This window comes from Oryzias latipes, chromosome 13, assembly GCF_002234675.1.
Source record: "Oryzias latipes chromosome 13, ASM223467v1".
In the NCBI taxonomy this organism is placed as follows: Eukaryota; Metazoa; Chordata; class Actinopteri; order Beloniformes; family Adrianichthyidae; genus Oryzias; species Oryzias latipes.
This window is the reverse complement of record NC_019871.2, coordinates 150962-174012: the sequence shown is the minus strand read 5'-3', so window position 1 is coordinate 174012 and position 23051 is coordinate 150962. Positions and strand designations below refer to the sequence as shown.

The following is a 23051-nucleotide window of genomic DNA, read 5'->3' as shown; positions in this document are numbered from 1 at the left end:
GAGTAGTTCAGGACATGTATGAGAGAAGTATGACGGTGGTGAGATGTGCTGTAGGTCAGACAGAGGAGTTCAAGGTGGAGGTGGGACTACACCAAGGATCAGCTTTGAGTCCTTTTTTGTTTGCTATGCTGATGGACAGGCTGACAGACGAGGTAAGACAGGAATCTCCCTGGACAATGATGTTTGCGGATGACATTGTAATTTGCAGTGAGAGTAGAGAGCAGGTGGAGGAACAGCTAGAGAGGTGGAGGTTTGCTCTGGAAAGAAGAGGCATGAAGGTCAGTCGTAGTAAGACAGAATACATGTGTCTGAACGAGAGGGATCAAGGTAGAAGCGTTAGGTTACAGGGGGCTGAGGTGAAGAAGGTGCAGGAGTTTAAGTACTTGGGGTCAACAGTTCAGTGTGATGGGGAGTGTGGAAAAGAGGTGAAGAGGCGAGTGCAGGCAGGTTGGAGCGGGTGGAGGAAAGTGTCAGGAGTGTTGTGTGACAGAAGAGTGCCAGCAAGACTCAAAGGAAAGGTGTACAAGACAGTGGTGAGACCAGCTCTGCTCTATGGGTTAGAGACGGTAGCAGTGAGACAGAGACAAGAGGCTGAGATGGAGGTAGCGGAGATGAAGATGTTGAGGTTCTCCTTAGGAGTGACCAGGTTAGACAGGATAAGGAACGAGTACATCAGAGGGACGGCTCACGTTGCCTGTGTTAGCGACAAAGTCAGAGAAGCCAGACTGAGATGGTTTGGACATGTTCAGAGGAGGGATAGTGGATATATTGGTAGAAGGATGTTGGAGATGGAGCTGCCTGGCAGGAGGGCAAGAGGACGGCCAAAGAGGAGATACATGGATGTCTTAACAGAGGACATGAAGTTGGCTAACGTTAGGGTAGAAGATGTCCATGATAGAGTGAGGTGGAAAAGGATGATTCGCTGTGGCGACCCCTGATGGGAAAAGCCCAAAGAGAAAGAAGATGTGATTGCGATTCGTTCTGGGAAAAGTGCTGCATAAATAAAGATGTTCTATTCTAGTCTGAAACTGAAATTAAACCCGGGTCAGAACCAAGGACCGGTTCTAAAGTTAGTAAAGGAAACAAAACCAGAGTATTTAAGAAACTTTCTGGACTCCCAAGTCTCTTCTGATGGGGGGCAGGGGGGAACATCTCAGTCAGAAGAGGGCGGGAGGGGCACTGGGCCATAAAAGTACCTTTGAGCGATCGGACATTTATTACAACCCTGTTAGCATAAATTTGCTAACTGGACCGCAGAAGCCAGCGGCACACAGAGACTCCTTCACTTTCCCGCGTGCACAGAAGTTAGAGAACACGGTCCTAAAAACAAAAACTTTATTAGCAGCAACTACACAAACACTACAAAAGACGGCGGTCAGAACCGCTGAGGCTTGTGGGAAAGAAGGTCCACTTTATCTTCTGTTACCAGCGGTTCTGGTTCTTAATTGCTCCAGTTCCTTCCGGGTCGTCCGGCCCTGCAGCTCAGCGTTTCCCCAGAGGGCGCGACGTGCCGCTATCCTGCAGCAGAACAGAGGGGGCGCTGCTGTGCAGGTGTGCCTGAACGATGGACAGCGCCTCCTGCAGGGCGCCGTGCTGCGAGGACCCGAGCTGCAACAAGGACAAAACAAACGGGTCTGGTTTCTCAGCGCTGGTCAAGAGGTTCTGATCCAGTCGGTAGCTGTACCTGCTGGTACAGGTGCACCACCCGTTGCAGGTGGGCGGCGGCCTGCTGCAGGTGGGCGGCGGCGTGGTGACACTGCTGCCTGCAGGCCTCCCGGTTGTGGTTTGTAGGCGGAGATAGAAGCGCGCCTTGCATGGAGGCCCCTGCAGGGGGAGGGGCGGGACACACAATCAGGGGGAGGAGCTTCGGCAGATCAAAGAACATCAAACCTTTCTACTGAACAGGATGTTACCCATCTGACAGGTGTTTGCTTCATGGGGGCGGGGCATTTCTGAGAACGGTGAGGAGGTGCAGGAGGGCGGGACCAGCAGGAAATGATCTGCCGACACGTCCGAGTCTGAAACCAAAACAACCGTCAGAGAAGCTCCTCCTCCTTCAGCGGATCTGTCTCCGTGTGGAAAAGGTGAGTTAGACATGGATGCAGCCCCCTAGAGGGGCGGGGTGGAACTACACCTCAGTGATCAGTACATGTGGACGTTAGAACCGCAGACACCCATCTGTTCCCCACACCTGTGTTCCCAGGAAGAACCGGGTCACCTGGATCAGGTGGCACTCTGCTCTCAGTGCAAGTGGTGGGCGGGGCCAAAAGTGCAGGGCTCTGGATGAATGTATGGGTCAGAGTTTCTTCAAGGCTGCCGGCGCTCCCCATACGATCCCTGTCCTGGGATGGCACCTGAGGGGGCGTGGCCTCCACCTGCAGGCTGAGAGCAGCAGCGGTTAGCTAGCCTCAAGGCAACTGCACCCATGTTCAGTCCTGACCTTTGACCTCAGAAACGGTTACTGTAGATATATAAAGTTTCTTTGAATGGAAATCGGCCTCAAATGGACCCGATTCAATATTTTGGAACCCTTTTTGAGTTCAGAACCAGGACCTCCGCAGAAAGACCAAAGGGGGGGGCACCTGCTGCTCTGGACCTGGGGGGCCTCACTGTTGGGCTGGGGGGCCGTTGAGACGACGGTGAGGTTCTGCTGGTTCCCGGTCTGTGGGGGGGCATCCAGGTGGAGCCTGGGCTCCAGGTCCACAGGGGGGGCTTCACCTGCTGGATCCAGAGAGGACGTCCTGACGTTGTGTGAGGTCTTATCTGATGGGGGGTCAAGAAGAGACGTCAGATGACATGAGCACATGGGGGCTGTTCTAGCCCCCCCTCCTCAAACAGGTCAAAGGATTTCTGCACCACACCACTGTGTGTCGGCTGCCTCCATCTGGACGCCTGTCAGAACGTCTTCATAAATTGTAGGCGTGTGGGCGGAGCTAACGCTAACCTGGCCTGATGGCCACAGCGGCGTCTGCGTTCATCTCCTTCACGGATCAGAGCTCTACAGAAACATCGCTGATCCGTCTCCACGTCTGCGTTATGACATCATGCAGAGCCGTACGGCGAGCGCTGCTTGGGTCTCTGTGACCCAGCGTGACGGCTGGCTGTCCCGCATCAGACAAAAGAAAAGTAGACGATTGATTGATGGACGATCACTTTATGATCGCATCAACGGAAAAACACTCAAGTCTCCTCAAGTTCGTGACCAGAACGGTCAGATCCTCCTCGCTGTGGGGGGGGGGCACCCGCTGATCATTGAACAAGTCGCCCAAAGACCCTGATGGTCGACGCGGCGCCTCATCCTCGCCAAAGTTCAGATGTTTAACCCTGGACGGCCATGCCCCCTAAATCCCGCCGTGACGCCTGAATCGTGCTGCCGGACCGACGCATGGCGCCCGACGCTCAGAACGCACGGCGCCCGACCTCAGACTCAGCGCCACATGAGTGGCGTTCTGAGGGGACAGACCAACGGATCCGTTTCCAGGTGTGTGAACTTTGATTCCTGCAGGTCGTCCAGGGAAGCTCTAAGATCTGCTGCTGTCCAAAACGGGATCTGAAACTGGCGGCCTCTCTGCCGCCACGCCAACCACAGAAGCAGAAGTCCGTCTGGTTTCACAGCTGCAGGTGGAGGAGGCTTCAGCAGGTGGAGGTCGCCGCCGAGGGCCTCGTCCACCTGCAGGAGCTCCGCCCACAGCTTGACATTTAGAGGGGAAACCTCCCACCTGTCTGGAGCACAGCGGTTCTACCCTCAACCGGTCTGCAGCGTCCTGTCCGGGTCCAGACGGCCGACCCGGCGCCGCTCCTGTCGGACTTCACCTGGAAAGACGGACTGGGTTTCATGAAGGGTTCTCCCTCACAGGCCGGCCCCGTGCTGACGGCAGTCAGGTGTGTGCGTACCGACGTGGAGCTGCCCAGGCTTTCTTCAGCTACCCCATCTGGGATGGAGGGCGGAGCTCGGGCCGGCCACGGCCTGCAACGGGCCGGCCACGCCCTGCAAAGACACAACAGTCACCTGGATGGACCAGAGCCCTGTCCTGCAGGTGAGGGCGGCGGTCCTGAGGACATCTGACCTGACTCTGTCCTGGAAGCGGGACAGGAAGCGCGTGGAGATGCTGAGGCGGGGATTCAGGAAGGGCTTTTCTCCTGGGGGCTGCAAGCTCCTCAGGTCCGTGTCGAACCTCTCTGCAGTCACAGAGCGGCGGCGGCGTCACAGAGCGGCGGCGGCGGCTCGATTCCTCACGATGGGGAGCGTCCTACCTTCACTCAGGCTGGACGGGTTCCTGTCCTCTTCATCCTCAGCACTCAGGCTGCCTGCAGAGCTGCTCTGACTCATCGAGTCCGTGTCTGAGGAGGAGCCAGACTGAGAGTCAGCGTCTCAATAAAGTTTCATTCATTCATGACCCTTTTAATAAAATACATAAATAACATTTATGAAACAATACAATGACCAAAGAACTATGATTTTTTAAGACAAAAATTCAGGAAAAATATACTGTGGATCTAGTGGATCTCTAGTGGATCCTCTGCTGTCATAATCCTAATGCAGACTTTGAGGCTGCAGCTCCTCACGTCTCAGTTTGCTCTAAAACTGAGCAGCTGTGTTCTGCACGTCTGTTTCTCATCCAGTGATCATGAAAAGCACATTTCTGTCTTCTGCTGCAGCTAATCATATTTCTGTTACCTTTTCACCAGAACAGAGTTCCTCGTTTATTGCAGGAGTTATGTTCTAACAATAACCGTGATCTATGAAACCCACAGAGTCTGATTCCAGACGTTTATGGCAGTAAAACTCCTCACTGACTAAAAACACTTTTCTCACACAGACATGAACATTTTCACACTTTCTCTGGTTTAAATTCTCAAACCTTCACAGAAATTAGTTCAGGATCTTAGAATGAAAACAAAGATCTGATGGATCACAGATTTCTGATCTGAAGAGCTCCGCCTTTCTCTACAGGAGACATGGAGGAGATTGATTGACAGGGTCTCCAGCCAATCAGGACACAGAACATGATCGCTCTAAAAGAAAGATGAACTGTGACGTAGAAAGGAAAGACTGTCTCCTGCTCTGTTTGACAGATTTTAGAGGCTTTCAGATCGGGACACGGCTGCAGAAGGGGGAAGAAAATGTCAAGTTGATCGTGTGGGCAGATGAAAAAAAAAACATGGGTCAGTGGGACAGACCAAACATGGAGGCAGATCCAGCCCACGGGCCCTAGTTTGCCCCCCCCCCCTGAACCAGCCCTCCTCCAACCATCACAGACAATCTTCCCGGGTGTCCCTGAGAACCTGTGCGTCGCCGAAAACCCCACTCCAATGGTGGACGCCTCACCAGCATCACACAGAAACATGAGGAGTTTGGACCCAACAGGGTCTTTGAGGACAGGAACCTGTGGAACCCTGCAGGCCGAGTACCAGAACCAGAACCTGGGTTGAGGGGTGGACTGACCTGAGTCCTGCTGCTGATCCAGACTTCCTACGGAGCCTTCGGAGCACGCCGAGTCCGGGCTCAGCTGGGTGCTCCATACAGGCTCCGCCCCCTGTCCAATAGCGGCGTCGTCTATGCTGAAGCGTCTGCAGGAAAACACACCAATCAGGGGGAGGAGCAGAGCACGGCGAGCGGCGGTAAAGAGCACTCACCCATCCACGCCTGTACAGGTGCCGTCGCCGAGAACCGTGAAGGTGCTGCTGAGCTCCACCACCGTCTGCAGGGCGCACACGCAGTCAGCCCACAGGTCATGTGACACACAACCCACCTGAGCAGGTGGTCATACCCACCTCTGGCTCCTCCTCTTCCTCGTGTCCCAGCAGATGCTCCAGGCTCTGATGGCGAAGGTCTTCCTCCTCTTCCTCCTGGTTGTTTCTGATGGTGTTTGGGGAAAACGTGTAGCAGGTGACGAGGGAGTTCGCCCATCGGCCCTGAGGCCGGTAAGGCTCCGCCTCTGATTGGTTGACAGAGGGGGTCCTGCCCTGAGCTTGCTGAAGATATTAAAACAGTTGGAAAGTGGGCGTATAAAGAACCAAGAACCACAGACACAGAGGAACCACAGACAGAACCGTTCTCTCACCAGCTTCCTGAACCACAGCGGCATCTTCCCGTTGCTCTGCAGCAGAAAAGGTTCTGGAACCAAACAAATCCTTTAGAACCCATCCCCCCATGACAGTGTGTGCGGTTCGTGGGGGGGGCCTCACCGTCAGGCGTGTCCAGTCTAATCGGGGTCTGGGGCTCAGCTTCATCCTCCTCCTCTTCCTCCGTTTGGGGCAGCAAACAGGGGGCCATGATGAAGGTCTCCCTCCTGCAGACAGAGAGCCGCTGATGCACAGCCGCTTTGCAGAGCTCGCCGCACGGCGTTCCCGCCACTCACCTGATGCCGGGCTGTTGGTGGGCGGGCCTGAGAATCTTCCTCATGTTGCCGGTCATGTGACCGTCCAGCTTCCACACGAAGATGCAGCTGCAGGAGGAGAAGACAGCTGAGCAACGCTCCGACGCAGCCGCTGGCATGCAGGCGCAGCTCACCTGTCGGCCGACGCAGACACCAGGCGTGTGCAGTCCCAGCTGAACCTCAGGCATGTGACCGCCTCTGCGGAGACACCGACAGCTGAGCGTCTCGCTCTGATGACATCATCTCGCCGTGAGGGGGGCTTACCTGAGTGACCAAACAGCGAGGCCACGCATTCTCCCGTCTCGTAGTCGAAAACCTCAATGTTTTTGTTGGAGCAGCTGGTGGCAAAGAACGACCCGGACGGATCCATTCGGACCTGCAGACACGCTCAGATCAGCGGAGGGTTTGAGCACGATCCCGCTGAGGCGAGGGCCGTACCTTCAGCAGGGCGCCTCTGTCGCTGGTCGAGCCCTTCAGGCACCTCTGCAACTTCCCGCTGTCCACGCCGTAGACCCTGAGGACAGACGCGGTGTCAGCCCCGCCTTCCCGCAGCAGCCCCCCCCCGGTACACCCACCTGATGTTCCGGTCCTGGCAGGCCACCACCGCCTGGGTTCTGCTGCAGTCCATGTCGTACAGCGAGGTCTTCTCCACAACACAGTGGCGCCTGGAAAACCCCGGACCGTCTGCCGTCTGTAGACAGGTGCGCTTTCACTAGACGGGCGCGCCTTCCCTAGACGGGCGCGCCTTCCCTAGACGGGCGCGCCTTCCCTAGACGGGCGCGCCTTCCCTAGACAGGCGCGCCTTCCCTAGACGGGCGCGCCTTCCCTAGACGGGCGCGCCTTCCCTAGACGGGCGCGCCTTCCCTAGACGGGCGCGCCTTCCCTAGACGGGCGCGCCTTCCCTAGACGGGCGCGCCTTCAAGTGTTCTTTCAGCAGTTACACAGATGCTATTCTGGAGTGGGTCTGGACTGCAGCACCCCCCGGAGGACTGCAGCGCCCCATGACTTCGGCTCACCTGCTCGGCTGTCTGGAAGTTGATGCTCTTGTCGACGCTGCAGGTCACCAGGTGGACCTCCGGACTCTCACCTTAAACACAGGTGAGAGGTTCAGGTTTCATGGTGACGGAGCGCCGTCATGCAGGGCGGGTGGGTGTGGGGGGGCACCTGTGAACCTAACGGCGGAGATGGAGGCGGAGTGGTCGTTCAGAGTCTGCAGCAGGCTGTAGTTCCGGTCCGGGTCAAAGACGTGGATGAGGCGGTCCCGGCCGGCCGACGCCAGCAGCCTCACACCTGCGACGGCAGCACGGGTCAAAATCCGGGAAGCAGGGTGTTTTATAAACCCACCCACCCGCGTCTGTGGCAGAAAACGGGCCTAGGGGGCTCTGTGGTCCTGTCCTGGACCTTACCTGTGGAAGCAGGTGAGTATTCCAGACACAGAACCTCCAAGTCGTGGGCTTCAATCTTAACCAGCTGATCCAGAAACTGCAGCCCAAAGACCCTGAGACACGAGCAGAGGAGCATCAGGCGCCGCCCCACCCCCCACAGATGGGCCGAGCCGGGGCCTCACCGCAGGTCTCCAGAGCGGTCCCCTACGGCCAGGTGCTGCCCGTCTGGACTGACGGCCAGAACTCTGACTCCCGGCTTCCCGTCCACCGCCTCCCCCTGCTGCGCAGCTCCCAGGTTCAGGATCCTCAGCAGGTCCTGGAAGCAGAACCCGTAAGAACCAGATGCCTGAAGCACAACCCACCCCCACCCCCACAAGCTCTTACATCGCCACAGAGGTTCCTGTGGGACGCGGCGTTCCAGAACCGGACCGTGTTATCTGAGGAACAGCTGAGGAAGGAGGACGCCGGCAGAGGAGCGTGGGACGGATACGGCCGCTCCGGATACACCTACACCCCCCCAACCCGGAGGACATGCAACGCTCAGGTCAGCTGGAAACGGCGGGATGTACAGCCTTTGTCAGAGTAATCCGATTACTACAGCATGTGAGGAACGGAAACAAGAGGACTGATCAAATGTCCAAATAACCCAATTACTCGCAGTGATACGATTACTCACTGTTACTGGCAGTAATTAGATTACCCACAATTATCCAATTACTCACAATAACCGATTACTGTCCAATTACTCACCATAATCTTGTTACTTGCAGTAATTAAATTACCAGCAAATATCAGATTACTCACAATCATAAGTTTACCCACAGTTATGTTATTCACAATAACCTGATTACTCGAGTAATATGATTAGTCGCCATACTCATGTAATTTCCATTAATTAGATAACCCACAATTAGATTACTTGCAGTAAACCTATTACACGAAGTTATCTGATTACTCCCAGTTATTAGATTACCCACAATTATCTGATTACTTGCAGTAACCCGATTACGGTCAGATTATCTGATTACTCACCAACTATCAGATTGCTCACAATCATTAATTTACGTAGTTATATTATTCTAAATAATCAGATTACTTGTAGAAATTTGATTAGTCGTCCCAATCCTGTTTCTTGCAATAATTAGATTATTCAAAATTATAAATTACTCAACCAATAGGGTACTTGAAGAAATCAGATTGCTCGCGGTAATCAGATTACTGACAGTTCTCAGTTCCTGGGACTGACCTCCAGGCTCCACACGCTGCTGCTGTGGTACCGCGCCCAGTAGATCTTCTCCACGCTGTGCACGTCGTGCACGTCCCACACGTAGATGCTGTGGTCGCCGTACACGCAGGTCAGCAACTGGTTGCAGGGGTCGAGGGTCAGGGCCAGCGTGGGTGGGTACAGAGCGTCCGACACGGATGCTTGCAGGCTGAGCACAAACCGCGGTGAGTTTGGGTTCTGGAGGCACCACAGAGATGAGCGCGTGTGATTGTTACCCTTGCTCCGCCCCCAGGAGATGTGGCCGCTGCAGCGTGGTCAAGTACTGCAGACGGTCAGGACTGAACACTCGAATCACACCGTCTGCGCAGCCGCAAAAGATAAAGTCCTCACTGACCGTCAGGCAGCTAGCAGAAGATGTCTGCGGACAGAAGAGGCCTAAGGCTCTCAGAAGCTCCTCCCACTAAGTGACATCACCGGCAGCCAGTCAGGCTGCTGAGGTTTGGTCCAAAGGGATCGGAGCAAAGAACATTTGCTAATGCTGTGTCACATGATCACAGCAGCCAATCAGGTCAGACCTCACTGCAGCGTGCCCTACTGAGAGCAGGCGGAGCCAGTCAACCTCATGAAGAGGCCGAACTTCACGGAGAAAAGCGCCCCCTGCTGTCCGTCAGAGGACACTGCAGGTTTTACCACACCTCCAAAAAGACGATCAGACCTGCAAAGGTCATGATGGGTTCATGCAGCCCAGCATGAAACCACAGTATTTACATCCTGGTTCTCCATCTGAACCATCAGGAACCTGCTGGTTCTGGAAGGTTCTGCCAGTCACAGCTGGATCCGCCCACTCTGCAGATCTGCCAATGCAGCCAGCTGCTCCTCACCTTCAGATCCACCCACGCTTCCAGGTACCGCACGCGGTTGAACAGGCACAGAAGGCCGCTGCTGGTGACACAGTAGGTGTTGGACGCCATGAGGCCCCGCCCACATGCGACCCCACAGAACACCCTGGTCTTGTGGTCGTTCAGCAGCCCCGATCGTCCAATCAGGGGCACCGTGCCGTAGACCTGAAAGCCAGAGCACAGAGCGGGTCAGAGCGCGACCGAAGAGCTGCGATTGGCCGCAGAGCGTCAGGTGATTACCCGCTGTTCCCTGGAGGCGTCCAGGTACCAGAACTTCACGTGGCGGTTTCCCGCCGTGACGAAGTAGCTGCTGTCCTGAGAAAAAGAGACGGACAGAACCCCGCTGGAGACCTTGTTGGAGGCCACGATGGAGCCTTTCTGGAGGGTGGGGTGGAGGGGGGGTTAGTGGTTCTCTGTGGTTTTCCAGTCGGCTCCTTAAAGCCTAAATTCCACAAATTCTCCCATGATTCCACAGTTCTTGTCTAAACCCCATTATGAGAACGTTCCAGGTCGCTCATGTTTTATATGAAGAACCGGGTCCTTCAGCAAACCAATCCTCACTGGGACAACATGCCACTCCCCTTCTGCGTGCATGTGTGTGTGCGTGCATGTGTGTCCGTGTTTGCATGAGTGTGTGTCCGTGTTTGCATGCGTGTGTGTGTGTCCGTGTTTGCATGCGTGTGTGTCCGCGTTTGCATGCGTGTGTGTCCGCGTATGCATGCGTGTGTGTCCGTTTTTGCATACGTGTGTGTGTCCGTGTTTCCATACATGTGTGTTTGCATGCGTTCTGGGCTCACCCTCCAGTCCCACACGCTGACCGTCATGTCGTGCTGGTAACCCACGGAGACGATGTAGCCGCTGTTGGAGGAGAACGCCACGCAGGAAACTCTGTGTTTGTGGGACTGGACCTCAGCCACCTGAGAGCCCCCCACCTCCCACACCCGCACACAGGGCCTGTGCCCGCTCTGAAACACACACACGCAATGAGCGACTGTGAGGCAACAGCAGGCCCCGCCCACACTTACCTCTCCAGTGGCGAGGTGCTTTCCGTCATGAGAGAAGGCCACAGCGGTGAACAGCTTCTTGGACCAGTTCAGGATGTGGTTCTGCTGGTTCCTTAAGGGGTGCAGCAGGACCACCACACTCCTGCAGGCAGAGCGGTTACCTGAGACCACACGAACTCTGAGCACAGGTGGGCAAAAAGGCGGGGCTTACCCTGCTGGGTATGCGATGAGGCCGGTGTTGGGGTCAGAGGTCAGTCCACTGCTGCTGACTGTGGTGATGCCCAGAACCTTCTCTAGAATCACCTGGAACACAGGTGCAGACATGTCACCTTCACACAGGGGATGCAGTCGCCACAGCAACGGTCAGGCCTGAAGTTCTGATTGGACTCCAGGTCTGCGTCCATCCTCAGGAAGAACAGGTAGCCTCAGGCAGTACGACGTCGCCGCAACAACGATGTCATGGTAACGAGGTCTGAAGCTCTGAATCCATCAGATGACGGAGAACATAAAACATCATCACAACCTCATTGACTTCATCCAGGTGATCCAAGCTGCTGGACTCATCGGTTCTGTTCAGGAGCTACAGACAGACGGGCTTTGAGTGTGACTTTGGTTCTTCGGGGTGGAACATAAACTGGTTCCACTTCTAACAGGTCACTCTAAATCAGGGGTCTCAAACTCGCGGCCCATTTGCAGCCCCCATGAACGACTCTTTTTCATTGTCGTGCGCAGAGCTGACGAACCAACCAATCACACTGTAGTATATGACTCTTGGGGGCGTGACATTTATCAGGCTTGAAAGCAGGGGAACATTTAAGGCAGGACACCTGACAGCCCCCTCCCCGCACCACATGAAGGAGTTCCTTACTTTCCTTTTTAGAACGTATTGATTCGCTCGTAATTTTCTAAATACATGCAGTCAGAGCTGAACTTTTCTCTGGGTCGCACAGACCCGGAGGAGGGTTACGGTTATGTCCCACACCTACATGTGTGACATCCAACGGCCTGCGTGACATCACATCTGCGAGCGACAACATGTAGTCTTAGACACACTGAAAATACGTGTGAAAAATACAACGATAGACGTGTTTGAGATGAACCAGCGCCGCGCGTGGAGCGTTAGGGAGACTGGGCCGGGGGGGTGAAGGCGAAGCTGCAGCGAGACTGAAGGAGAACAGGAAGTTGGAGTTGTCCTTAACATTCAGTTTTAATCTGCCTCTCCCCTCAGTACGATCTGTGTTATTATATATTTTATATTTATTTGAATGTTTTGTAATGCATGTAGCCTTTTTTTAATCAATAGGTATTTAAAATGATTTTAATTGATCACTCAACTACAAAACCCATCAGGACACGTCCCACAATGCATTGTTTTGTAGTCTTTTGGGGTTTGCAGTTAGTGCGGTAATACATTTCCAGCTGCGTTTGCTCAGGTCGGCGCCTTGCTCCACCCCTTTCTGGTGATATTTTTGTGATGATTGACAGGTGATGTTGGAGCAAAAGCAAAAACATCCGTCACACACCAGGTGATGTGTGCAGCGTTCAGTCCACCTGGGTGATCTCAAACACGCTTATTGTGCATCTTGGCTGCACCTATTTGGTGTCACCAACATGAATTTCCATCCGTTTTTTATAAAAATATAGGAGTGGCTGACCGGCTGCTCTACAATAACTTATGACCAGAGTTTAAATGTGCAAAAAGTCATAAGATAGAAAATCTAAAAATGGTTACTGAATTTTGTTTCTCCTTTACTGATTTGTGGTTTAAAAAGTAAACTTAAAAAAAATTTCAACACAGACTCAGAATTGGGAGCACATCCTCTCTGACTTCTCCACCTTCAATAAGTCCAGACTAAATGAAAATCCTCTTCATCCACACTGAGGGTCTCGGCTGTTTGGGAAGAAGAGCTGCCAAGTGTCCATCAGTGAAAAGACAAGAGAAGAACCACTGATAGATTTACAGAACTGTAGAATTGGAGTCTTCTTTTGGGTTTAATAGTTATAATTCAACAGTGTTAACTAGTGATGGTGTTGCGGCTAAACAGCGTTGAGGGCCGCCGTGAGCTAAGCTGCGGCTTCTTTGTCCGACGCGCGTTCCAATGAAAAGTCCCAAACGTCTGCCTGGCTGCGAAGTATTTATTTTATTCTGCAGGTTTCCAATCCATACAGTCCAAACGATTGATAAATTAAATATTCCAGCAGTGACAGGCTTCCAAAACCACTCAAGTGACGCGGTCAAGTAACGCGGTCAACAAATTATGTGAACACCGCGGCTCACCCCACTTCCTCATCCATTCACATCCCTCACCGCGAGTAAGTGAGCACCTTTCAAACTTCGTGCCACGCACGCCCCCAGTGACACACCCACAACCTGGCTGATGACGCAGCGCTTCACCTGTGCCACCTTCAGTTGGCTCATACATTCCGGCCCCTAATTATTACACATAATAATTACCTACTCAATGTGTAGGAGACAAAACTATGAAGGCATTAAAACACCAACCCACCATGTGAGCTTTACCCAACCCAAGTGATCATTCAAACCATTCCAACAGTAAGAGTCAATGTTAACTAGAAAGTCTTCTTCAGATCTTCATGGCTCCTCAGCTTCCTGTAGAAGGCACACTTTGGTAATAGGTCTATTCAGACAACTAGTCTTTGTCTTAATGCGAACTTGTCGCACAAGTCCTCTCCTGTCAGGAACAGTCTCCACAACTCGACCAGTCAGCCATGAATTTCGAGGTGCAGAATCATCCAAGATGATGACGATATCCCCAGGAACAAGATTTCTCCGGATGCTCTGCCATTTTTGCCGTTCTTGAAGCTGAGGTAGGTACTCCTTCAACCAGCGTTTCCAAAAAAGATCTGCCATGTACTGGACTTGTCTCCATCGTCGACGAGCGTAAACTTCCTCCTGAGAAAACACTCCTGGTGGCAATAGGGGTTTAGATTTTAGGAGAAGTAGATGGTTTGGAGTTAAGGCTTCTAAGTCGTTAACATCAGTGGAGGCTTTGGTTATGGGGCGACTGTTAATGATGGCTTCGGCTTCGCATAAGAAGGTATGAAGACCTTCCTCATCCAAACTCTGGGTCTTTAAGACAGAGTTCATAACCTTCCGCACTGATTTGATCAGACGCTCCCATACTCCACCATGATGTGATCCAGTGGGGGGATTAAAAATCCACTTGATTCCCTTCTGAAGTAGGGTGTTGCTGATTTGTGAATGATTCCATCTTCTTACTCCTTCCTTTAACTCACGTTCAGCCCCAACGAAATTGGTTCCGTTATCTGAATGCAGCTCCAACACTTGCCCACGCCTGGCATTAAACCTTCGGAAGCCATTGATGAAGGAATCCGTTTCCAATGATGACAATACTTCCAGATGTACAGCTCTTATTGCAAGACAAGTGAAGATGACTCCATATCGTTTCACCATGCTCCTTCCTCGCTTGACCTCGAAGGGGCCAAAACAATCAACTCCAACACGAGTAAAGGGAGGTTCATCTGGACATACCCTCTCAGGGGGAAGATCTGCCATCCTCTGACAGCCTGGTGCAGCATGGAGTCTGCGGCAAGTAATACACTTGGATAAAATCTTCCTGATGGCGGTGCTAGCTCCTGGCATCCAGAACCTTTGGCGTAGTTCGGCAAGCATGTGATTGCGTCCACCATGTCCTGTCTGATGATGCACATATTGTAAAATAAGCCCAGAAATGTGAAGGTCTTTGGCCAAAATAGCTGGATGCTTTGCTTCAGCTGGCATAGCTGCTCTACTAAGTCTGCCTCCGACTCTTAAGACGCCATCCTCTCCCAGAGTAGGATTAAGATTGTAGAGGTGACTAGTCTTCTTTATGTGCCCTCCTTTCTGTAAACTTGTGATCTCTTGTGAATATCTTTTCCATTGGCAATAAAGAATTATAGCAGTTTCTGCCTCTGTAAACTCTTCCAGCGTTAAAGAACCAAATGCATTCTGGCCACTATTGATTGAACTTACTTCCTTCTTTTGTTCTTCACTTCTCACCCCATCAAAGCTGGAACTTGTTGGATTGGCTTTCATTTGTTTTCTTTCTTGAACAAACATTTGCAACAGGCGCTTGAACCTGAGTAGCCAACCAACCATTCTTTTCAGTTTGACCCAAGAAGAAAAGTAATTAATGAAGCTCATAACTGGATCAACCTTCTCACTGGCGTCTACAGCATTCACAAATGCAAAGGTCTTAACCTCTGGATCATCTGAAGAGATTCTATGGAGTTCATCTGGATTTAGTGGCCAGTTTCTTTCAGATTCCTGCAGAAAGTTTGGTCCTGACACCCATGTGTTACTCTTCAAGAGAGATTCAACAGTGGCTCCTCTTGATGCAATGTCTGCCGGGTTCCTATGGGTATCAACATATCTCCATTGAGATGATTTGGTCAAGGTAAGTATTTCTGTGACTCTATTCACCACAAAAGTCTTGAATCTTGACGTTTCATTTTTGATATACTTCAATACAGAAGTACTATCAGTCCATAATACAGACTCTTGCAGTTCCATTCTCAACTCATTTCTCCATAATTTATCCATTCGACTTGCAACCACTGCTGCTGTCAGTTCCATGCGAGGTACTGTAACGGGCTTAAGTGGAGCAACACGTGTTTTCCCCATTATGAATGCACAGTGCACTTGCCCTTTACAGTCATGCTGCAACAAATAGGTCACTGTTCCAAAACCTTCTTCACTTGCATCACTGAAGTGGTGAAGCTGAGCGCTCAAAGTATTGTCAAAATTTGGAGGTTTAAGGCACCGGGTGACTTCAAAACTTTGAAGTTGATGAAGTCCATCCAACCATTTTTTCCACTCCTGCACGATATCCTGTGGCAAAGGATCGTCCCAACCAACTCGTCTTCTGCTCATGATCTGAAGGAGTTGCTTTGCGGTCAGCACAAATGGCGCAAGAAAACCCAGGGGATCATAGATAGAGCTTACGACCGATAAAACTCCTCTTCTTGTCAGAGGTTTGTCTTTCAACATGATGTTGAATCTGAACAGATCTGACTCAACACTCCACAGCACACCCAATGCACGCTCTACTGGTAAATTGTCTCTGTTCAGGTCTATGTTCTTCACCTCTTTGGATCTTTCATGCTGTGGTATAGCATTTATGACATTACGGCGATTGCTTATCCACTTCAGAAGCTGAAAGCCTCCCTTTTTGCACAGTGCACGTAAACCATGATATAACATAACAGCTTCCTCTTCACAACTCACAGACACCAAACAGTCATCCACGTAAAAGTTATGAAGCACAGTGTTGGTCACATTTGAGGTGAACAAATGCTGATTATCTTCTGTACATTTCCTCAGCGCAAAACTGGAACAGTTTGGAGAAGATGTTGCGCCAAATAGGTGTACAACCATTCTGTACTCCACCAGCTCTTGTGTATGGTCTCCGTTTGTCCACCAGAGAAATCTCAACAGATCAGAATCAGAATGGGGTACTCTAACTTGATGAAACATAGCTTCTATGTCTGCCATAAGGACAACAGGCTCCTTTCTGAATCGAGTGATGACACCCACCAATGAATTTGAGAGATTAGGGCCCTGTAAAAGCTGAGCATTCAGAGAAACTCCTCGGAACGTAGCACCACAGTCAAACACCACTCTAATCTTCTTCTTCTGAGGGTGGTAAACTCCATGATGTGGTAAATACCAAACCTTTCCATCACCACGATTAAGCTCTTCAACAGGAACTCTCTCTGCGTAGCCTTTAGAGATTATGTCATTCATGTAACCTGTGTAGTCAGAATGGTATTGTTGGTCTTTAGTAAATCTCCTTTGTAACATCAAAACACGCTGTTCTGCTACCGCCCTATTGTTTGGCATCTTCACATCAATCTGTCTCAGAGGTAGTCCAATGACATAGTGGTTGTCTTTCAGCTTGATGGATTTTGAAACCATCTCCATGAAACGATGATCTTCCCTTGACCATCCAAGCTCCTCATCTTGAGAACATTCAGGGAAATCCATTTTCATCTGCTGTTGCCACAGATCATCAAGTCTAGACACAGATATTCTGTTCACAGTGACACTTAACTGTTTATTTCTTCTTTCTCCACCAACTACAACTCTTAGAGGTCCATTTACTGTCCAGCCAAGGATTGTTTTAACTGCATATGGACCACCATCTTCGCTTCGTATGACATGCCATGGTTCTAGTGCTTTAGGGACATTTGCACCAATAAGCAAATCAATTCCTGAATTGATTTCTGTGATTCTTAAGTCTGCCAGATGTGGCCATTTTAGCAGATCGTCTTGATGGGGAATATTATCACGATGTACAGGCATACAACTCTGTGTGTACAATTCGGGTAATTCACAAAACATATCTTCATCCAATCCAGCTATCTCCAAGTCTGAAACGATGCAACTCCCAACCATCTTCTCCTGACCCATTGTTCTTAAGAGGATGTTGGTTCTTCTCCCACTTAGCTTTAGTTTCCTCATGAGTTCATCAGTGCAAAACGATGCAGAGCTACCAGGGTCGAAGAAGGCGTATGTTATTATCATTTGTTGGCTCTTTTTGGATTTAACTCGAACTGGTACAATCGGTAGAGTACAATCATGTTCACCGGCCCCAGTTAAACCACTAGATTGGACAGAAAGTGAAGCCATCGCACATGCACTGTCAGTGTTCTCCTTCCTCTGAATTGGACCAGTTTCCTTTTCTTTAGGAAAGATGTGCAGCATTGTGGGATGCTTCAAACCACACACTTTACATTCCAGCCTTCTCCTGCAGTCTTTACTCATGTGCCCAATGCACAGACAACCAAAACACAGACCCTTTTCTTTTAAAAAGGTCATTTTCTCCACATGTGTTCTCTTTTCCAATAGAGGGCACAAATCCAAATAATGTCCTGATCCACAGAAAAGACAGCTTTTAGCAACAGGTAAATTTTTCTCTCTCTCCATTCTAGGTTCTACCTTCCTTTTTGTAGCACCAACTGTGGTAGCAAAACTGCTTCCTTTGAACTTTGAACATGGCTGTGGCTTGGAAGCTCTAACAACCTTCCTTGGAGTAGATAAGTCTTGAATATCACCAAACAGTGGGTCACTTTCAATCTTCACCTGCTTCTCAATAAACTGAACAATATCAAGAAGGTTGACTCTTCTGTGAAACCTTTCCTGTATGTCACAAACAACGTGTCTCCATTTATCCTTCAACTTATATGGTAATTTCCTGATAATAGCTTGCATATTGCCAGGAACATCCAACTCGTGCATGAATTCAGTGTCTTCCATAACATTACAGCATTCTCGGAGTAGAAAACTGTATGCTTGTAAAGCTTTTACATCTTCAGATTTTATAGCAGGCCATGAAAAAACTTTATCCATATATGCAGAAATTATCTTGATTGAGCAGCCAAAATGTTCTTGAAGTAGTAACTTTGCTTTAACATATCCAGAATCACTGGGCATTTGGATACAACTTCTTACTAGCTCTCGAGGTTGACCTCTAGTGTACTGTTCTAAAAAATACAAACAATCCTTTGCACTGTTTGTTTTAGCTTCAATGCTGTCTTCAAATGCGCTAATGAAAGACTTGTAATGAAGAGGATCACCATCAAATACTGGAATTTCTCTTTTTGGGAGTGAAAATACAGACTGTTGATGAACCAACAAAGACGTGATTTCATTTTGTCTTTCCAATACTGATATTAATTGGTTACTTTCACCAGCTGATGATGGGTTCGTTTCATGTGCTGTTTGAGGGTGAGACTGATTCATAGTATAAGCTTCATTTTGTTGAGTCACTGAGTTCATCTGATCTACGCCTGTAATTTGAGTCTGAGTATCCACTCGATTTACTTTAGTATTGACGACTGGCTGTGAATGAGGCTGACACACTGTAACACTATTGTGAGATTGTTGTCCAATAACTGTAGGCTCAAATGATTCAGAATAAGGATTTAAGGTTTGCGTTTTCTTTTGTTCTCTTTCAAAATAAGAGTTCATTCCATCAGATCCGTTACGTGAAGCAGCTGTTGCTTGAGAACAAGCTGAGCTCTGCTGGTACACCTTTACTTTAGCCACTGATGCTGCAATTTCAGTCTCCAAACTCAGTTCTTCTTTCCTTTTCCTGAGCTGTTCCTCTTGCTCTTCTAAAGCATGCTTTTGTTTTAACATTTTCTGTCTTGCCATTAATGCAGCAATGTCTGCTTCAGCTTTAATGCGTGCTGAAGATGTTGAGGATAGAGATGATCTACTCCTACTTGAGTGGCTTTTGTTTGATCTTCTGCTACCAATGTTGGAAACACTGTCATTTGGCTTCACATCATCAATTGCATCATTGCTGTTCTTTGACCCATGAGAAATGTATGACTCTGCTGCTTTTTTGACTGAAGATTCAACAAATAACTCAGACTGTTGTGGATGAGAGGTTTCTTCTGTGGTGGAAGCCTTTAGGTCACATGACTGATCATACACATTTGAAAGCCAACTTCCAACTTCAGCTATAAATGCAGAATTAAATCTATAAATGCTTGAAAACCAGTTATTTTGCAGTTCTTGTTCCTCTAATGGAAGTAGTGGAATGACAGATTCATGAAGCTGATTAACATCTTCCATTAATGTCTTTAAGTTATCAGAGTGAGACTGAACAATCTTAACATTTTCTTGAGTTTGCATAAATTCCTTGAGGTTTCTGATTACAGTTTTAATTTCATTAATCTTTCTTTGACGGTCTTTCTGTAGCTTTTCAATCTTGTTTTCCAAAGCTTTAACAGTAAGCTTTGGTTGTCTTTTTTCATCTTTATCTTTAACATCAGAGTGTGATATAGATTCGCTTGGCTCCATTTTGTTATTTAAACGTGAAGATGAGTTGTCATCACTGTCCGTCTTCAGGCGCATGCATCTGTTGTGTGTGCTTCCATACCTCAGGTCCAACGGTTTTATGAATGAACGCCGTACCAAACCATCGATGAATGAACGTAGTGGGCTGCGGCGCTCCAATCACGTCGCACATCCAGTAGTTTCCAGTTCCAAAAGCGATCGAATGATCTCCAAAACTCCAGGGTGATAATTCCACCAATCAAAGTCTCTGAGAGTCACAATTTGTTGACTTTATTGTTGCGGCTAAACAGCGTTGAGGGCCGCCGTGAGCTAAGCTGCGGCTTCTTTGTCCGACGCGCGTTCCAATGAAAAGTCCCAAACGTCTGCCTGGCTGCGAAGTATTTATTTTATTCTGCAGGTTTCCAATCCATACAGTCCAAACGATTGATAAGTTAAATATTCCAGCAGTGACAGGCTTCCAAAACCACTCAAGTGACGCGGTCAAGTAACGCGGTCAACAAATTATGTGAACACCGCGGCTCACCCCACTTCCTCATCCATTCACATCCCTCACCGCGAGTAAGTGAGCACCTTTCAAACTTCGTGCCACGCACGCCCCCAGTGACACACCCACAACCTGGCTGATGACGCAGCGCTTCACCTGTGCCACCTTCAGTTGGCTCATACAGATGGGACGAGTGACACTGGTGCATCAGCACTGTGCCGAGAGCTCAAGAGGGAAACCTCGCATCGGTGTGTTTATCGCTTTAAGGAAGAATCACGTGACCAAACAGGAACTGTATCGTTTGGATGTGCCGCGCCAAAGTGTGTTTATCAGGAAACAAACTGCATCAACATGTCGAGGGTTTGTCGGATGGAGTTCTGCTTGATCCTGGATCGTCCTAGGAAGTTTTCCCCGTGTGGAATAATTTTGATCTTGTGACGCCAAACAAGGTAAATCTTTTTCTCCTTTATATACTATTTTTTACAGTGGCGCATTGCACTCACTTTATCAGTCTATCAAGTGAATGACCTGTGATACATATGATAGTCAGTTAAAGAGCCTTACAGTTGCTTTATTCATGTTATCATGTAATCATGAGATCCTTATCCGTAATCATGAGATAGGGTGTCTATTTTCTATAACATGTGAATGTAATGTTCTGGTAAGAGGTTTGAATTGTTTTCAGATAAATGAACTTTTTGTGTTATTGTAGGTGAAGTGTCGGCTCTGCTCCACAGAGCTATCTTATATCAATAAGAGCACTTCATCAATGCTGAGGCATTATAGAGCTACGCATGGCAATGAAGAATTGGCAGATACTCGTGAGAGTACCCCAGGTATGTTGAAATTCATTCTAAAAATTGTGCTAAAAAAAAACATGCATGCAAACAGACAGGCTCCAGGCCTGGTATCGAACCTCCAACCCTCTAGCTGCGAGGCTACAGTGCTAACCACTACCCCACCATGTCGTCTTATGTCTATTTGACATTGTTTGTAAGAATGACAGTCCTTTTATTAAGCTTTTGACAAAATAGTTCCTCTTGGCTTGCAGTGGATGAGGCAGTGGTCAATATAATCAAAGACAGTCAGGATTCAGGGAGCTCCTGAAGCTTCTTGTACCCTCGTATGCTCTACCAAGCAGAAAGGTATGTTTAAGGATTTTTATTATATGTTTGTACTAACTACATAACTATATTTTATTGGTGTAACCGTATTTGTATGGTTATTTTCAGACCATCAAGGACTTGGTGAGCCAGAGATATGAGGAGGAAAAGGAGAAAACCAAAAAGGACCTCCAGAGTGCCGTTGCTGTTACTTTAACAGCTGATATGTGGACGTCGATGAATATGGAGGCATATCTAGCCGTTACTGGCCACTATGTGGACACAGAAAGCCATGAACTCCAATCATCAGTCTTGGCAGTGCAGCATTTTCCTCAGAAACACACTGCAGGAAACATTGCCAGGGTTAAAGGAGCCTCATGGAGGAGTGGGGCATAGCAGGAAAGGTCAGGTGTCTTGTCACTGATGCAGCAGCAAACATGACTGCATGTGCTCGAATGCTGCAAATACGGCAAACCATTTGTATAGCCCGTTCCCTGAATTTAACTGTGAGAAAATCATGTGATCAAATCCCAACAATAAACTGAAATGCGCAACAAAACACGACACATACTTTCGATGGAGCGTGACTGCTAAAGAGAAGCTCACTCAAATACAGCAACAGCTGGGAACACGGGGCCATAAATGAATAAACGAGGTGCCAACACGATGGAACAGAACCTACCAAATGTTTGAAGGAATCAATGACTGAGCAGAAGGAGGCAGTCTGGGTGTCACTGGCCTCATCAAAACCTGACGTCACTCCACTGACTCCAGAAGAATGTCAGATCATTGAAGAATGAGGCGGTTCGGACCCACTACGGTCAATCCCGGGATTCGAACCCTTGACCGCTAAGACTGTAGAAGCGCAGCGGCGCCCTCTGCCGCTCGAAGCTGGGGGTTACGTGCATCCCCGTTACAGTTACACCGGTGCCCGATGTGAGCTTGTCATCGTTAGTCGGCAGTTCTTCCTGAACGTTAAGTCTGAGGGGCGAAGCCGCGTGACAATCATGTTTCCCGCTCGGTGAGCTAGCATACATCCTGAGTTCTCACGCGCAACGGTCTAGCGGTTAGCTTCTCCTCACCTGGCTCCCAGAGGTCTTCTTCTGCGTGCTCTGCCGGTTCTGCCGCTTCTCGGTGGTGACAGAATAGTTGAGCTCCGCCATGGCGCCGGTACCGCCGCGGGGGGGGTCAGCCTGCGCCTCGCGGCTCTCAAATTGAAGCGGAGCGGCTCGTTGAAGGTGCTCCTCCGGAGGAACTTCGTTCGAAATTTGACGCCAGGGTTCAGGGCGGGAGCGCAGTTTAAACCAGGCCCCGCCCATCCAGCGAGCTACCCACCAATCATCTGCCGAGGGCGTGGCTCCGTCTGGAAACTGCCAATGAAACGCTTCCCACAGCTCCCCCCTTCTTCATCCAGGGGACCAATCAGCGTCCGAGAGCTTGGAGCAGCTGTAGCGGCCTGTGGCCTTCTGAGACGCCGGAGAAAGTTGGAAAAAAACGCGCATGCGCACGTTTGATGACCGTAACTTAAACCAAACCTTCAGCTGTTCTTGAAATTACAAAATGAGCTGAATCTGTTACAAACTCTGAGAATTTAAAGGTTTTAAAGACCTGGAACAAATTTACCATCTGAATTATAATCTTTATCTTTTTATTGATTAATAGAAAAATGCAGCATCATTTAGTTCTTTGTCCGGTTCTGACCGTTTTGTATCAATAATTTAAATATTCTGCATAAAGTAGA

The 23051-nt window shown here is 49.5% G+C and overlaps 1 protein-coding gene and 1 long non-coding RNA gene across 5 annotated transcripts; one reads left to right on the top strand and one right to left on the bottom strand.

Annotated features, from left to right (window-relative positions):
• Positions 1-1318: 1318 nt before the first annotated feature.
• LOC101162822 (WD repeat-containing protein 62) lies at positions 1319-22707 on the bottom strand. 4 transcript variants are annotated; one of them, XM_011473251.3, is made up of 32 exons: positions 22393-22703; positions 11105-11196; positions 10915-11035; positions 10687-10854; positions 10130-10267; positions 9872-10054; positions 9266-9408; positions 9012-9198; positions 8150-8272; positions 7948-8081; positions 7787-7878; positions 7545-7670; positions 7397-7467; positions 6956-7071; positions 6819-6894; positions 6645-6756; positions 6515-6578; positions 6363-6449; positions 6190-6293; positions 6066-6118; positions 5776-5976; positions 5638-5702; positions 5447-5571; positions 4255-4341; positions 4068-4179; positions 3895-3988; positions 3720-3813; positions 2583-2763; positions 2192-2382; positions 1914-2018; positions 1685-1824; positions 1319-1608 (listed from the first exon to the last, which is right to left on the bottom strand). In XM_011473251.3, exons 1-32 carry the CDS (start codon positions 22627-22629, stop codon positions 1483-1485), a joined length of 3948 nt encoding a protein of 1315 aa, XP_011471553.2. In that variant the 5' UTR covers positions 22630-22703; the 3' UTR covers positions 1319-1482. The 4 variants fall into 4 exon arrangements, 2 of the variants coding, with proteins under 2 accessions (XP_011471553.2, XP_011471554.2); XM_011473252.3 differs by having other exon boundaries at positions 2219-2382; positions 22393-22700; XR_002289785.2 differs by lacking the exons at positions 1319-1608; positions 1685-1824 and having other exon boundaries at positions 2219-2375; positions 22393-22707.
• Positions 15539-21986, top strand: LOC110014795. The gene is made up of 3 exons (XR_002289787.2): positions 15539-21043; positions 21259-21352; positions 21440-21986. It is a non-coding gene; the product is annotated as an uncharacterized LOC110014795 (long non-coding RNA).
• Positions 22708-23051: the final 344 nt, after the last annotated feature.